Source organism: Rhinopithecus roxellana, chromosome 7, assembly GCF_007565055.1.
Source record: "Rhinopithecus roxellana isolate Shanxi Qingling chromosome 7, ASM756505v1, whole genome shotgun sequence".
NCBI classification, from domain to species: Eukaryota; Metazoa; Chordata; class Mammalia; order Primates; family Cercopithecidae; genus Rhinopithecus; species Rhinopithecus roxellana.
In genome coordinates this window covers 58,456,891-58,472,823 of record NC_044555.1, presented here as the reverse complement: position 1 = coordinate 58,472,823, position 15,933 = coordinate 58,456,891, and the positions used below count along the sequence as shown (strand labels likewise).

The window sequence follows — 15,933 nt, the reverse complement described above, 5'->3', positions numbered from 1 at the left end:
TTTGGGAAGCCGAGGCGGACGGCTCACGAGGTCCGGAGTTCGAGACCAACCTGGCCAACATGGTGAAAGCCCGTCTCTACTAAAAATACAAAAATTAGCGGGGCGCGGGGGCGGGCGCCTGTAATCTCAGCTATGCGGGAGGCTTAGGGAGGAGAATGGCTTGAACCTGGGAGGCGGAGGTTGCAGCGAGCCGAGATCGTGTCACTGCACTCCAGCCTGGGTGACAGAGCGAGACTCAGTCTCAGAAGATAAATAAATAGAAAAAGGCGCTCGGTCAATGCTTGAACGAAAGGAGGAACTCCGCACAGAACCTGGCGTCCAGGTCGGTCCAACTCAGCCCTGGGGCCCTAGGGCTGGGCACCCTGAGCGGCAACATGACCAAAACCCTAACCCCGGGCTCCCAGCCGTAACAGCAGCCCACGGGCGCCCCAGCCCTGCTAACGGTAACCCTCTGTCCCACTGCCTTTAGAGGTCGCAGCGTAATCGGGAATGCGTGGGGCTCCCTCCCAGAGCGGGTCGCCCCAGCGATCACAACAGGTTCAGATGCGCTGCCAAGCGATTGGTCCAGGCAGAGCCGGGCGCCGACCAGCTTACCCGCGTCATTCCCAGATACGTCACAACCGGTCGGAACCCAGCGAGCCGCTGGAGTGGAGCGGGACGCTGAGGGAGGGGTGGGTCCCTGACGCGCTGGGCGGGGAAGGGCGGGGCCTCGGTGAGGCGGGGCCCTGACGGGCCGAGCTCGCGGGCGTCTGCCGGCCGGGCAGACGCTGCAGCTGAGCTGCGCCGTGGCTGTGGCAGGTGAGAGCCTCCGGAAGGGAGGCGGCCTCTGGCCCCGACCCCGCTCCGCGATCGCCCACTGGGGCGCCCGGTCGGGCCTGGCAGGGAAGGGCCGCCGCCGCTCGTTCGCGAGGCCTGGCGGGGCCGCGGGGCCCAGGAATGTCGTAAGGTGCTCCCCCAGACCCCGAAACGGCCCGAGCGGGTCGCCGGCTGTGGGACGGCGGCGTGCCCTTCCTTTCCTCCCTCCCAGGTCCGCGCCAGAGCTCTGCTAGCGACCCGTCCGACAACTTCCGGACTCCCAGGTAGGGAGGAGCCCCTGTCAGCATTGCCAGTTACCCCGAACACCTGGCCGGTGTGGAAGGGCCGGGACTCCCTCCCCTGACTTGGGGGTGCATCTGCTCAAACTCTGTCGGCCCCTCAAGCAGAAATGGTGTGGGATCTGGGCCAAACCCGTCTTGGAGTGAGTCAGAGCCACCAGCCCTACTGGAGGGATGGGGCATGGGGTGAATGGCCCCTAGCCTTTTCCTTCTGACTGGTTCGTATCGCCCTGGTGGCTTCAGCCCTGGTGCCTTCATCTTAGCTCCTCTACTTTGCTTCTCCCACCCCACTGGTTTTCCTGCCTCCCTCTTCAGAGATAAGACACATGGCTGGACCAAGGCCTCCAGGGTAAGTGACCCGAACTTCAAGCCAGCAGAGGCCATGTCATCCTAAGCTAGGGATAGGGGAGGCTCGCCGGGATGAACTTTTGGCTTAACCTAACCTCTGCTCCCTACTTCTGCCTTTCGCCCCAGTCTCAGATGACGGGAGGCCAGTGCCAAAGTGATAGGGTCTACAGAGGCAGTCCTCTTCTAGGACTGGGACACAACAGTGCATGAGGCAACTGACAGGGGTGATGTAAAGCTGTTGTGTCTCCATCCTGGTTGCCCCAGTTCTAGCAGGTGATGTGACACTACAGTGGTCGCTGCCCAAATTGAGAAATGGAAGGAGGTGCTGCTGGTCCCTAGAAACACTCATAGTTCCATGTGAACATGGGGGGAGCCCTGGACTCTGAGCACAGCCTCTGAGATATATCGCAGTGGCTCTGGGAGTCTCAAAGTCTGGGACCAGTGGGAGCTCTGACAAAAGGAGAAGAAAGCCCCCCAGTAGACATGTGGCTCCGTCCCTTCTGACTGGTTCGTATCACCCTGGTGGCTTCAGCCCTGGTGCCTTCATCTTAGCTCCTCTACTTTGCTTCTCCCACCCCACTGGGATGATCCACTCCTGCTGCCCATTCTGGCAACTTCCCTGGGGAGGGAGGACCTGCTTCCCAGCAGGACCCTCATCGAGTCACTGTAGGGGCAGGTAGAGCAGGCCAGGGAGCCACAGCCGAATGGCACTCAAGGGCCAGCACTAGGCATTGCCTCTCCATTCCTGAGTGTGGGGCAAGGGTCCCTGCTGAGTTTTACTCTTAGCAGTGGGTTTCCAGATCCCCATGCTCCTGGGTTCTTGACTGCACGCCCTCACCAGCTGCCTCTCTGTGTCCCTTACCTCCTCAGGGAGAGCCCTGCCATTGAGGAAGGCAGCACAGGACTGGGACCCACCCATGAATCCTTCTCAGGACAACCCAGCAGCACCAGTGGGGATGTTCTCCTAAGCCACAGAGGGCCTGGGCACGCATCCGCCCTCCAGGAAGAGCCATGGTGTTAATGCAGGGCAGGGGCAGTTCTCAGCAGTGGCCTGGTCTGGGAGGCGAGGGTAGTGGCACAAGTCCCTTAGGCATGCTCAGAGCTGCCCTGCTGCTCATCAGCCTGCCGTGGGGGGCCCGAGGGACAGCCAGCAGCAGCCTCAGCACTGCTGGGGGTCACACTGTGCCACTGACTGGGGGCCGCTACTTGAGCATTGGAGATGGCTCTGTGATGGAGTTTGAGTTTCCTGAGGAGAGTGAGGGCATCATTGTGATCTCCAGCCAGTACCCAGGCCAAGCCAACAGGACGGCGCCCAGCCCCATGCTCAGGGTTACATCCCTGGACACAGAGGTGCTGACCATCAAGAACGTGAGTGCCATAACCTGGGGAGGTGGGGGTGGCTTTGTGGTGAGCATCCACTCAGGCCTGGCTGGGCTGGCCCCACTCCACATCCAGCTGGTGGACGCCCATGAGGCCCCGCCCACACTGATCGAGGAGCGGAGAGACTTCTACATCAAGGTCTCCCCTGCTGAAGACACCCCTGCCACCCTCAGCACCGACCTGGCCCACTTCTCGGAAAACCCAATACTCTACCTGCTCCTGCCTCTTATCTTTGTCAACAAGTGTTCGTTTGGGTGCAAAGTGGAACTCGAGGTTCTGAAGGGGCTCATGCAGAGCCCCCAGCCCATGCTGCTGGGCCTCCTGGGCCAGTTTCTGGTCATGCCCTTGTACGCTTTCCTAATGGCCAAGGTCTTCATGCTGCCCAAGGCCCTGGCTCTGGGCCTCATCATCACCTGCTCGTCGCCTGGCGGCGGAGGGAGCTACCTCTTCAGCCTCCTTCTTGGAGGGGACGTCACCCTGGCCATCTCCATGACTTTCATCTCTACGGTGGCTGCCACTGGTTTCTTGCCTCTGTCTTCAGCCATCTACAGCCACCTGCTCAGCATCCATGAAACACTCCACGTGCCCATCTCCAAAATCCTAGGCACCCTGCTGTTCATCGCCATCCCCATAGCAGTGGGCGTGCTGATCAAGTCCAAGCTCCCCAAGTTCTCCCAGCTGCTGCTGCAAGTCATCAAGCCCTTCAGCTTTGTGCTCCTCCTGGGCGGCCTTTTCCTGGCCTATCGCATGGGGGTCTTCATCCTGGCAGGTGTCCGGCTACCCATCGTACTGGTGGGTATCACAGTGCCCCTGGTTGGCCTGTTGGTGGGCTACTGCCTGGCCACATGTCTGAAGCTGCCGGTGGCCCAGCGGCGGACAGTCAGCATTGAGGTAGGGGTGCAGAACAGCCTGCTGGCCTTGACCATGCTGCAGCTATCCCTCCGCCGCCTTCAAGCTGACTATGCCTCCCAGGCCCCCTTCATTGTGGCGCTGAGCGGCACCTCCGAGATGCTGGCCTTGGTCATCGGCCACTGCATCTACAGTAGCCTGTTCCCAGTTCCCTGAGGCCTCTGGGTCAAGCTTTCATCAGCCCCAGCCCCGACACTCCACCAAAGTTCTCATGCACTATGCACTCAGAAAAATCCAGGCTTATTTTTTTTACTGATTTTTTATTCTCCAGCTTTCAGTGCCACAGAGGCCATGCTGAGTTAGGTAGGTGGGTGCTGCCCAGAAAATATATTTCAATAAAAGAGAGAAGCAAGCTTGGGTCCCTTCTAATCTTTGCCCTTTGGGGCCTGGGCGTGGGGGTAGAAAGAATGTGCTGGGTAGGTGTGGACCAGGGTGGAGGGCCAGCTTGGGTGACACGGTGACCCCTGCACAGGCTTTCTCTATCAGCCCTTCCCGGGCGTGTCCCCACTGTAGGAGAGGTGGGAAGATGAGGGCAGAGGCTGGCCCCCCACCCCCTCTCAAGCTCAGTGGGGTGTTTCGCAGCCAGACCAGAAAGGAGGAGGCAGAAAGCCACCAGGCAGGGAGCCGGGGCGGGCCGTCTGTGGGTATGCAGGGCCAGGTTCCGCCAGCAGTAACGGCGCGTGGGGTGGTCCAGGCAGTCTGTGGGGGCGAGCGTACCTTCTGGCCCTTCCTTCTCCATCCCCCAGCTCCCAGATGACGCCAACCTGGCCCGACTGGTTCCTGCTCCCAACTCCCCGGCGCTGTTGCTTTGGGAGGGGTCTGCCGGCCAGGGAAGTCGCTGCGCGTGTGCTAGGCGGGACCCCAGGAGCACTCCTCCCGGGGTGCAACTGGGCCGGGGGGCGGGGCCGGGGCGTGGACGGGGCAGGAGGGCGGGGCCGGGAAGCGCGGGCGGCGGGCGCGCCCCTCTCGCTGCTTCCGGCGGCGGCGGGCGGTTCCAGCGCGCGCCCGGGGCGGCGGCGCGCGGCGGGGGGTGGTTGGGGTGCGCGCCGGCCCGAGTGGACGCCGTCGCGACCGCCATGCAGCTGACGGTGAAGGCGCTGCAGGGCCGGGAGTGCAGCCTGCAGGTAGGGTCCCCGGGCCGGGCGGCCGGGTCCGGCGCGCTCTCTCGCCCGCTCCTGGCAGGGTGACCAGCAGGGCCAAGGGCGGGCACGGGGCGGCCGGGCCGGGGACTGGGAGCCGGGAGAGCTGCCCTCGGGAGCGGACGCGTGGGCTTCGCCGCCTGGGGGCCGCGGCCTCAACCCTTGCCTCCCACCCTCCGCGCGGCCAGGTGCCGGAGGACGAGCTGGTGTCCACGCTGAAGCAGCTGGTCTCCGAGAAGCTGAACGTCCCCGTGCGCCAGCAGCGGCTGCTGTTCAAGGGCAAGGCCCTGGCAGGTACCCAGGGAGAGGAGACGCCCAGGGAGCCCCGCAGGAAGCGGGACTGGGGTGCGCGGGCCGAGGCCGGCAGCCATGTAACGGGTCGGGGTGCCGGCGCCAAGCGCCACATGACCCCCAGGGAGGCGGCCGCATGCCTCACTGCCGGATGCCGCAGCGCTCCGCTCCTGCCGCCCGAGGCGGTCTCGCGTCCCGGGCCACCCCCACGGCGGCGGAGGAGGAGGAACCCATCGATCTGTCTTTGGCAGATGGCAAACGACTCTCGGATTATAGCATCGGGCCCAACTCCAAGCTCAACCTAGTGGTCAAACCCCTGGAGAAGGTGCTACTAGAAGAAGGCGAGGCCCAGAGGCTGGCCGACTCCCCACCCCCGCATGTCTGGCAGCTAATCTCCAAAGTCTTGGCCCGCCACTTCAGTGCGGCAGATGCCAGCAGGGTCCTGGAACAGCTACAGAGGGTGAGAAGGGTAACCCTGGGTATCCTCTCCAGGCCCAGTTCCTCCCAGCCCCTACCTCTGTTGCAGTGTATGGCTCCCCACTGGCAGCCCCTGAATCTTCCTGCCGTTCTCTCCCCAGGATTACGAGAGGTCCCTGAGCCGCCTGACGCTGGACGACATCGAACGGTTGGCCAGCCGCTTCCTGCACCCTGAAGTGACTGAGACGATGGAGAAGGGCTTCTCCAAATAGCATTCTCGGAGCATGGGGAGGTGCCCAATGCCAGGCCACAGCAGCATGTCGCACTAAGTGTGTTCACCTGTTGCAGTTGGGCTCATAATAATAGCTGGCATGTACCTGGCTCTGGCCAGGTGCTAGGCACTCCTCACAGCTTGACCTGGGTTTGCTTCCACACCCTCAGAAGAGGTGAGCCAGCACAGCAGAGGCACTGGCCATGAAGTGGCGGAGCCCCAGTCGGAATCCAGCGGCTTCTGAAAGTGCCTTGGTGTGAGAAGGAGGAAGGGGCTGCTTGGAGAGCTGGGCTCTGGCATGTCATGTTTAGCCCACTGAGAATATACTCAGGTGACTCCTTCCCAATCCTGAAAGGGAAAGCAGCTGTCACCTGACCTCTGGCGGGTCCAACATAGCCTTCAGCTTACCTCTGCAGGAGGCCAAGTGACAGCCAGCCCTGGAACCACCACACCCCCACCAGCTGCTGCAGCCAGTGTGCTTTCGACAAATGAAAAAGCAGGTTGGGGCCAGGGAGTCAGCAAGTCACCCCAGCTCTGTGATGTGACTTCGGGGGAGTCTCAGTGCCACTTTAGTCCCCAGCCACGGACTCTATACAGTGAGGGCCACTCCCCGACCTGAGTCAGTGTCCTTCGTCTCACAGTGCCCCCTTCCCTTCTGTTCAGTAAACAAACTGAAGCCAAAAGCGAAGCAGTGGCCAAGTGTGACCCAGAGATGGGGTGTCCTGGCCCTTAGTGACACAGCTCCTCTCTGGGGCACCCTGTCTGCTTGTCTCCTCCAGGAAGCGTTAGGGCTGATGGGTGACTCAGCAAGACAGTGTCAGAACTGGGACTGGGCATAGGCCTTTGTCCTCGTCCCCAGCACTCGCCTCCCTGTGGAAGATGAACACATCCCAGCCACCTGTGTACAGGGGCTCATTTTGTGTGCTCCTTGTTGCCTGAGAGGAAACCTTGGGGTGCCAGGGTGGGGACAGAAATATAAGCTGGGTTCCGGTTCCTCCTCCACTGTGCCCTGTGCATGGGCACGAGAGGACATCTAGCCACCTGCTCCTTGGAGGCCCCCAGGGGTGGTAGAGGCTAGAAGGAAGCTACAGCAGGAGGACGCCACTCTGGGCCCTCCACCCTTGCCAAGTGAGCCGCTCACAGTGTGGTTGGGGCTGCGCATGCTGGAGGCCCTCCTGCCTGGGCCTGATGGGGCAAATACTGGGTCCCCCAAATATTGGAAAGATGGACAGAGGCCCAATGGGTGAAGGCTTTGAAGAGCACACAGAAGCCCCTGGCCCCCACGAGAGCTGGAGAGCCATGTATATGTCTTCAAAACCACCCATGGCAGGGACACACTTGTGAGCATGGGTGGCCTGCAGCTCAGGTGATACATTTACCAGTGCTCTTGTTTGCGTGGTGCCAGGAAGTTGATTTTGGAAAATGAAATAACATTAAAGGTGAACGTGAGACTTCCACTTTTATCCAAAAGGAGCTATATTAGCTAGGCTGTTTCTGATGTCCGGTCATTGGTTTAACAATAAAGGCAATTTGTTTAATCAGTAACGGAAATTTCTTGGCTTATGAAAGTGAAAAGCCCAGTGGTATCGGTATTGGCAGCAGGGGAGCAATTTCATCCAGTGTCTTCCTGCCTCCCTCTGCGTTTGTATCTGCCACATCCCAGGCCACCACCTCCAAGGATGAAAAGATGACTGCCTGCAGCTTCCACAGAATCCCTCCCTCACTGCCAGAGCAGCACCTTCTCTGTAGCACCTCTGCTGTCTCAGATGCCTCCAGCAAATAAACACCCTTCTCGTTGGTCAGAACTGGATTGTGCGTCCAATCATTTTGGCCGGGGTAGGGGGTGATTATCCGTCAGGGCTGGCTCCCTGGAGCTAGGCATGGGGTCACTTCCCTGGACACACATGGGCTGTGCAAGGGACAGAAGGCTCTGGAGGAGGGCTGGATGAATGGATGTCCTCAATGGTGGCAGCAAGTGGCAGCTGTCCACTACAGGGGAAATGCATGTGTCATATCAGGGCCACCTAACAGGTAGTGGAGGAGAGGGCTGGAGGCATCAAGATCACACAGGGAAAGCGTTTCCTGAGGCTTGCGTTAGGGAAGGCACCAGAGAGAGGAAGTGGGGGGGATCATTAGAGGACACTGGGGACTCTGCATGAAGATGGAGCAGCCACAGGCTGCAGCCCCCCAATGCTGAGATCCTTTAACGGGGGTCAGAATGTTTACTGCAGGTGCTGCACCCCTCTGAGCCAATTGTCGGCCCTGAAAGGTAGCACCAAGTCATCCACTGCCCCCTGCCCGGTGAAGGGCCCTGAGATCCACCACCTGCCCCTCAGGGAGGGGTCTCAGCACAGTGTCCGACCCTGCGGCCATAGTGTGACTACGATGACCTCAGGCGATGGCAGCATGAGTGAAGGGCCCGGCTGGGATAAGATGCTTTTGGTGTCATTTCCCAAGGGCCCACGGGAGGAAGAGCGGCCTCAGAGGACAGCAGCATTTGCCTTGCAGTGGGGAGGTTCCCTGGCAATGGATTAGCTGTGCCCACAGTTTGCTGGCGCCTTGCAGGTGTCCCATGTGGGCCTCACCAGCTCCAATAGATCTGCCTGGGCCTGGTACTCCCAGGAGTAGATGCGGCAGAGGTGGCCAGCCTTGAGCCTCCCAGCCCTGAAAAGCTGTCAGGAGAGATGAGAGACACGCAGCAAGTACCCTGTCCTCCTCCAGGGCCCAGCTGGAGCGACCTGCACACACCTTCCAGGCCCCACTGAATGGCTGGCAGTCCTCATTCCTCAGCCCTCACCCTCTCCTGCCCTTGCTCGCGTGCTGTTTCCACCGCTTGCTCCTTCTCAGGCTCTCTTGCTAGGTCTTCACACACACCCCACCCCTCAATGTTGGGGCCCCAGGGCTCTGTCTCTGAACCCCTTCTCTTCTCTCTCTCTATCACTTCTTGGGGGAGCTCATCCAGCTTTGTTTCTATTTCTGTGCTTCACTCCCATGTATACGTCTCATCCCAGCCCTCTCTCCTGAGCTCCAGCCCATGTCTTCCAGACAGCGCCTGACTTTGCTGCAGACACCCTGCTCATCACTCAGTGCCCCCTGTGTCCCAAGTGCTGGCAACCCTGAGACTGGACAACACAGTCCCTTCCCTCTTGGCACTCACATCCAGCACTGGCCAGCTCCTCAACACACACATTTTCTCCATGGCCCACCTGGATGAATGGCAATGCCACTCAGCCAGGCTTCTGAGGGAGCAGGAGGCCATCTTTGCCTCTCCCAACTAGCCATTCTCCACAGGTAATCAGGCAAGAATATTTTTGGAAGCATCCAGGGCAACTGATACTGTATCCTTTCCTCCTCTGACCACACTCACCCCCAGCCCCGCATCTGGCGGCTGGCAGGGTCAGGCTGCCCCACTGCTGGGGAGGCTGTTTGATCACATAGCCCAGGTGGCGGCTGCCAGATCTCTCGCCTGTAAAGACGCAGTTTCCCTTCCTGATTCACAGGTAATTTGGGGTAATATTTTGAGACTTTGTGAATATCCTGTCCCCAACAATCTTTCAGCTAATGCTTTTGCCATCCAGTGACAATCCTTGCCTGAATCAAAATTTTTTTTTTTGAGACAGAGTCTCGCTCTGTCACCCAGGCTGGAGTGCAGTGCAAGCTCTGCCTCCTGGGTTCAGGCCATTCTCCTGCCTCAGCCTCCCGAGTAGCTGGGACTACAGGTGCCCGACACCATGCTCAGCTAATTTTTTTTTTTTGTATTTTTAGTAGAGACGGGGTTTCACCGTGTTAGCCAGAATGGTCTCAATCTCCACCTCATGATCTGCCCCGCCTCGGCCTCCCAAAGTGCTGGGATTACAGGCGTGAGCTACCGCGCCCTGCAATTTTTTTTTTTTTTTTTTTTTTTTTTTTTTTTTTTTTTGAGACGGAGTCTCGCTCTGTCGCCCGGGCTGGAGTGCAGTGGCCAGATCTCAGCTCACTGCAAGCTCCGCCTCTCGGGTTTACGCCATTCTCCTGCCTCAGCCTCCGGAGTAGCTGGGACTACAGGCGCCCGCCACCTCGCCCGGCTAGTTTTTTGTATTTTTTAGTAGAGACGGGGTTTCACGGTGTTAGCCAGGATGGTCTCGATCTCCTGACCTCGTGATCCACCCGTCTTGGCCTCCCAAAGTGCTGGGATGACAGGCTTGAGCCACTGCGCCCAGCCTTTTTTTTTTTTTTGAGACCGAGCCTCACTCTGTCACTCAGGCTGGAGTACAATGGCGTGGTCTTGGGTCACTGCAATCTCTGGGTTCAAGAGATTCTCCCGGCCGGGCGCGGTGGCTCAAGCCTGTAATCCCAGCACATTGGGAGGCCGAGACGGGCGGATCACGAGGTCAGGAGATCAAGACCATCCTGGCTAACACGGTGAAACCCCGTCTCTACTAAAAACTACAAAAAACTAGCCGGGCGAGGTGGCGGCGCCTGTAGTCCCAGCAACCTGGGAGGCTGAGGCAGGAGAATGGCGTGAACCCGGGAGGCGGAGCTTGCAGTGAGCTGAGATCCGGCCACTGCACTCCAGCCTGGGTGACAGAGCGAGACTCCGTCTCAAAAAAAAAAAAAAAAAAAAAAAAAAAGAGAGATTCTCCCGCCTCAGCCTCCTGAGTAGCTGACACTACAGGTGCACGCCACCACACCCGGCTAATTTTTTTTGTACTTTTAGTAGAGATGGGGTTTCAGTGTGTTGGCCAGGCTGATCTCAAACTCCTGACCTCGCAATTCACTTGCCTTGGCCCCCCAAAGTGCTGGAATTTCAGGCGTGAGCCACTGTACCTGGCCATCCTGAATCAATTATTAAGTTAATAACAATTAATTATTACATTAATGATAATAACGGTTGCAAAATGGTAATTTTCTGATCTTTTTTCTACAGCTATTACTTGCCATTTCTGTATAAAAACCTTTCCTTTATCTCTGCTTTATTTCCTGAACATCATGGACTTTTTCGTTTGTTTGTTTGATTGAGACAGAGTCTCACTCTGTTACTTATGCAGAGTGCAGTGGCTAGATCATAGCTCACTGTAGCCTCGACTTCCTGGGCTCAAGAAATCCTCCTGTCTCAGCTCTCTAGTAGCTAGGACCACAGGCACATACTGTCACAGCCGGCTAATTTTTTTTTTTTTTTTTTTTTTTTTTTAGACAGAGTTTTGCTCTTGTTGCCCAGGCTGGAGTGCACAATGGCATAATCCAGGCTCACCGCAACCTCCGCCTCCTGGGTTCAAGCGATTCTCCTGTCTCAGCCTCCCGAATACCTGGGATTACAGGCTCCTGCCACCACAACCGGCTAATTTTTGTATTTTTAGTAAAGATGGGGTTTCACCATGTTGGCCAGGCTGGTCTCAAACTCCTGACCTCAGGTGATCCATCCATCTTGGCCTCCCAAAGTGCTGGGATTATAGGAGTGAGCCACCATGCTAGGCCTGGCTAAAATTTAATAATTTTTTTTTTTTTTTTTTTGGTAGAGACAGGGTCTCACTATGTTGCTCAGGCTAATCTCGAACTCCTGGCCTCAAGTGATCCTCCTCCCTCAGCATCCAAAAGTTCTGGGATAACAGGCTTGAGTCAAGACACCTGGCCAAGCCAATTCATTTTTTTGGGGGGTGGGGGGTGGGTAGAAATACTATATGGTGGGGCACGGTAGCTCATGCCTTAATCTCAGTGCTTTGGGAGGGTGAAGCGGGTAGATCACTTGAGCCCAGGAGGTGGAGACCAGCACAGGCAACATAGTGAAACCCCATCTCTACCAAAAAATACGAAAATTAGCGGTGGGGGAGAAAAAAATTACAAAAATTAGCTGAGCGTGCTGGCACACAGCTGTACCACACCTGTAGTCCCAGCTACTCGGGAGGCTGAGGTGGGAGAATCGCTTGAGTTCAGGAGGTGGAGGCTGCAGTGAGCTGAGATCGCGCTGGTGCACTCCAGCCTGGGCAACAGAGTGAGTCTCTGTCTCAAAAAAAAGGAAAGAAGGAAGGAAGGAAGGATGGAAGGAAGGAAGGAAGGAAGGAAGGAAGGAAGGAAGGAAGGAAGGAAGGAAGGAAGGAAGGAAGGAAGGAAGGAAGGAAGGAAGGAAATAAAAGAATAAATACTATATAGTAAATTGAAATGGGCAAATGTGATGAAGAAAGCTTGCGGGTACTGAGTTACACTGGTGATCCTGAAGGCCTCTTGGAGGTGACATTGGAGACAAGGTCCTGATGATGAGGAGGAGCTAGCCCATGGGAAAGTTTGGGGACAGTCTTCCAAATAGAAGAGTAAGTGCAAAGGGCTGGGGTCAGGCTGCCCTTGGTCGGAAGCAGAGAGAAGGTCCCAGTGGCCACAAAGAATGAGGGAGCAGGCAGGTGGGGTATGAGGCAAGAGAAGGAGCTGGGAGTTAGATCACACTGGACTTTGAGAAGATAGGGCAAGGGGTTTGGACTTTAGTCAAGTGCAAAGGGAAATCATTTTAGGGTTTTAAGCAGGGATGTGATCCCATGCATTTTTTTTTTTTTTTGAGGGAGTCTCACTCTGTTGCCCAGGCTAGAGTGCAGTGGCACAATCTCAGCTCACTGAAACCTCCACCTCCGGGGTTCAAGTGATCCTCCTGCCTCAGCCTCCTGAGTAGCTGGGATTACAGGCGTGCACCACCACACCCAGCTAAGTTTTGTATTTTTAGTAGAGATGGGGTTTCACCATGTTGGTCAGGCTGGTCTGGAACTTCTGACCTCAAGTGATCTGCCTGCCTTGGCCTCCCAAAGTGCTGGGATTACAGGCATGAGCCACCACGCCCAGCTCCATGCAATTTAAATTAGAATTAAAAAGTCATTCTGCGGTGTGGTGAATAGGTTGTAGAGGGGAAAGTGTAAAAGAGAATCAGCCAGGAAGCTGTTGAGGGCAGTCAAGGAAAGATGCTGGCTTCCATTGCAGACTAGCAGTGGAGAGCGAGAAGTGGGCTGATGTGGAACCTATTTCAGAGGGAAACCCAACAGGATTTGCTGATATAGTTCAGTGTTCAATCCTTCCTTATGACTGCAAAGGAGGAAAATAGGTTGTCCAAACATGACAAACACTGTTGGAAATTTTGTCACTTCATTTATTCATTTTTTATTTGCATTATTTTTCTTTTTGAGACAGAGTCTCCCTCTGTCACCCAGGCTGGAGTGCAGTGGTGTGATCTCGGCTCACCACAACCTCCACCTCCCGGGTTCAAGTGATTCTCCTGTCCCAGCCTCCCGAATAGCGGGGACTACAGGCGCGCACCACCACATGCAGCACATTTTTGTATTTTTAGTAGAGACGGGTGTTTCACCATGTTGGCCAGGATGGTCTTGAACTCTTGACTTCAAGTGATCCACCCACCTCGGCCTCCCAAAGTGCTGGGATTACAGGCATGAGCCACCGTGCCTGGCCTGATGTCACTTTAAATATTTTTTTTTTTTTGTATTGTAAATGTCATAAAAGACCACTTTGGAAAAACTAGAGGGAAAACACAAAAAGGAAATTAAAACCACCCACCATACTATTAGCAGAGATCACGAGGATTTACATGTTGCTGTATTGTTCTAGGATTTCTCTACATATGTACTGTAAGAGACTAAGTTGGCATTTTCTTTTATTTTTTGAGGCAGGGTCTCACTCTCTCAGCCAGGCTGGAGTACAGTGGGGTGACCATGGCTAACTGTAGCCTCCGCCTCCCGGGCTCAGGTTATCTTCCCATCTCAGCCTCCCTAGTAGGTGGGACCACAGGTGCGCACCATCACACCCAGCTAATTTTTGTATTTTTTGTAGAGGCAGGGTTGCCCAGGCTGGTGTCGAACTCCTGGGCTCAAGCAATCAACCCTCCTCAGCCTCCAAGAAGCTAGGACTACAGGCACGCTCCACTGCGCCCAGTTAATTTTTAAAATTTATTTTTGTATTTTTTGTAGAGATGGGGTCTCACAATGTTGCCCATGTTGGTCTTGAACTCCTGGGCTCAACTGATCCTCCTCCCTTGGCCTCCCAAAGTGCTGGGATTACAGGCGGGAGCCACTTTGCCTGGCCTAAACTGGCATTTTCATACTCAAGAGTTGTGCAGTCTGATTTTTCACGTTATATTAGACCTAGACCCACTGCCAGTACTTTCGTTCAAGGCCCTGTCATTTTTCGCCTCCGTGCAGGCCTTCTGCTGACGGGTTCCCGCTCTGCACAGCCCACCCACTCTAAAACGCTTCCTGTAAAATGCAAATCCAGTGCTTCACAATCCATGGTGAAGCCTCCTTGGTTGGGCAATGGGGTCGAGGGCGAGCAGTATCCTTGGGGGTTACCCGACCTTGCCACCCTCCCTCCGCGAATCGCAGCATGGATGTTGTGCCACATCTCCTGGGGATCTTGGGTCCAGGTAAGAAACAGGGCGGGGAGCGTCCAGGCACCCCAGGGCCTCACTGGGGCCCCCAGGGCCGAGGCGGCAGGCCCCGCCAGCGCAGGCGCGCTAGGGTCACAAGGCGCCGTTAGGGGCGGAGCCTCGCGGAGTGCGCCTCTGGGCTAGGCGTCCACGGTGTCTTCAAAAGCCCCGTCAGGGCTGGCTTCCTGGGGCCTGACTGATTGTGGGTCAGTTTGCACCAGCGCCCTGGGATCGAGTTACGAGCGAAGGGGCAGAGTTTCTGGAGGAAACCGCAGCCTCTCAACCGCTGACCGGGTCTCAGAAGGCCCCCGGCAAGGCCGCTTGGCGGGAACTGACCACGCGCCAGGCAGGCTCTCCAGGGACCCGCGCAGGCGCGTGTGGACGGAGTCGTGCGCAGGGGGAGGGGCTTTAGGAAGGAGCCACAGAAAGGGCGGGGCGTGGGGCCTGCGCTTCGTGGGTGGAGTCGGAGCGGCGCGGCGGCGGTCATGCGGGACGCGGATGCAGACGCAGGCGGAGGCGCAGATGGCGGGGCTGGCCAGGGTGGCCACAGCTGCCCCGGGGGCGCGGACACAGCTGCAGCTCCGGCCGGTGGAGCTCCCCCACCGCACGCGCCAGGTCCCGGCAGAGACGTCGCGTCTGCGGCCAGGGGGCCAGGAATGCGGCCGCACATATTGTGTCCTTTCCGAGGGGAGGCCAAGGAACGGTCTGGGGGCTGCTTGCGGCGGGGCGAGGGCAGGACTCGGGGAGAAAGAAAGGAGGGCGGGGCGGGGCGGGGGCCGACGGAAAGGGGAGCAGGGGGACCGGGGGCTGGGGTATACGGTCAGGGTTGGTTGGAGGAGGGGAAGAAATTGAAATGGAGGAAGAGAAGCTCTGCCAACGGTGGCCTGGGCGAGGTAAGGAGTGAAGCGGGTGATGCTGGGCAGGGTGACCTGAGAGGGGGCTTCAGAGGAGCAAGAAGGCCTGAGACATAGGCAAAGTCGTGTCAGATGGCACCTTAACCGAATGACTCCCAGCACCCTCAGCGTGCCTTTCCCAACCCCCTTGGAGGCGGAAATCGCCCATGGGTCCCTGGCTCCAGATGCCGAGCCCCACCAAAGGGTGGTTGGGAAGGATCTCACAGTGAGCGGCAGGATCCTGGCCATGTAAGTTCTGAAGGGGACCCGGGTTGGGGGAGGCGGCCGACGGAGACATGGGGAACACCCAAGGATGAGCCCTAAGGAGTGCTGCCAGGCGCGCTGGGCCGGTCTCTGCCTGAGGGGCTGTGTAATGACAGGGCTCCCAAGGGTTTGCTGTAATGGGTGCCTGAGGGGCAGAGCGAGGGACCAGGAGTTGCTACCTCCAATTTGATTTTCTTTTCCCCTTTTAGCCGCTGGAAAGCTGAAGACTGCCGCCTGCTCCGAATTTCCGTCATCAACTTTCTCGACCACCTTTCCCTGGTGGTGCGGACCATGCAGCGCTTCGGGCCCCCAGTTTCCCGCTAAGCCTGGCCTGGGAAAATGGGGCGAGGTCTCACTTTACCTCTCCTCCTAGGCAGTGCATCATCCATCCTTCCCTAGGGCAGGAATTCCCAGTTGCTACTTTCCTGTGAGGGCCTCATGGTCGGCTTGTACTGGCCTTTGGGTGCTCAGAGGCCCTTTGTTTTATCTGGTTCTTAAATGTTTGTTACTACAGAAAATAAAACTGAGCTACTATTCC

General features: G+C 57.4%; 3 protein-coding genes across 16 annotated transcripts; all 3 read left to right on the top strand.

Annotated features, from left to right (window-relative positions):
• The first annotated feature begins 692 nt into the window (after positions 1-692).
• Positions 693-4,088, top strand: SLC10A3 (solute carrier family 10 member 3). Of its 14 annotated transcripts, XM_030933868.1 has the most exons (5): positions 693-798; positions 1,028-1,079; positions 1,410-1,443; positions 1,707-1,949; positions 2,313-4,088. In XM_030933868.1, the coding sequence occupies exon 5, from the start codon at positions 2,454-2,456 to the stop codon at positions 3,885-3,887; it is 1,434 nt and encodes a 477-aa protein (XP_030789728.1). In that variant the 5' UTR covers positions 693-798; positions 1,028-1,079; positions 1,410-1,443; positions 1,707-1,949; positions 2,313-2,453; the 3' UTR covers positions 3,888-4,088. The 14 variants fall into 14 exon arrangements, with proteins under 14 accessions (XP_030789728.1, XP_030789729.1, XP_030789730.1 ...); XM_030933869.1 differs by lacking the exon at positions 1,410-1,443; XM_030933870.1 differs by lacking the exon at positions 1,707-1,949.
• A 609-nt stretch (positions 4,089-4,697) lies between these two features.
• Positions 4,698-7,654, top strand: UBL4A (ubiquitin like 4A). The gene is made up of 4 exons (XM_030933872.1): positions 4,698-4,855; positions 5,059-5,164; positions 5,413-5,621; positions 5,740-7,654. The coding sequence occupies exons 1-4, from the start codon at positions 4,808-4,810 to the stop codon at positions 5,848-5,850; spliced, it is 474 nt and encodes a 157-aa protein (XP_030789732.1). The 5' UTR covers positions 4,698-4,807; the 3' UTR covers positions 5,851-7,654.
• Positions 7,655-14,386: 6,732 nt separating this feature from the next.
• Positions 14,387-15,933, top strand: LAGE3 (L antigen family member 3). The gene is made up of 3 exons (XM_030934805.1): positions 14,387-14,911; positions 15,252-15,380; positions 15,605-15,933. Exons 1-3 carry the CDS (start codon positions 14,724-14,726, stop codon positions 15,717-15,719), a joined length of 432 nt encoding a protein of 143 aa, XP_030790665.1. The 5' UTR covers positions 14,387-14,723; the 3' UTR covers positions 15,720-15,933.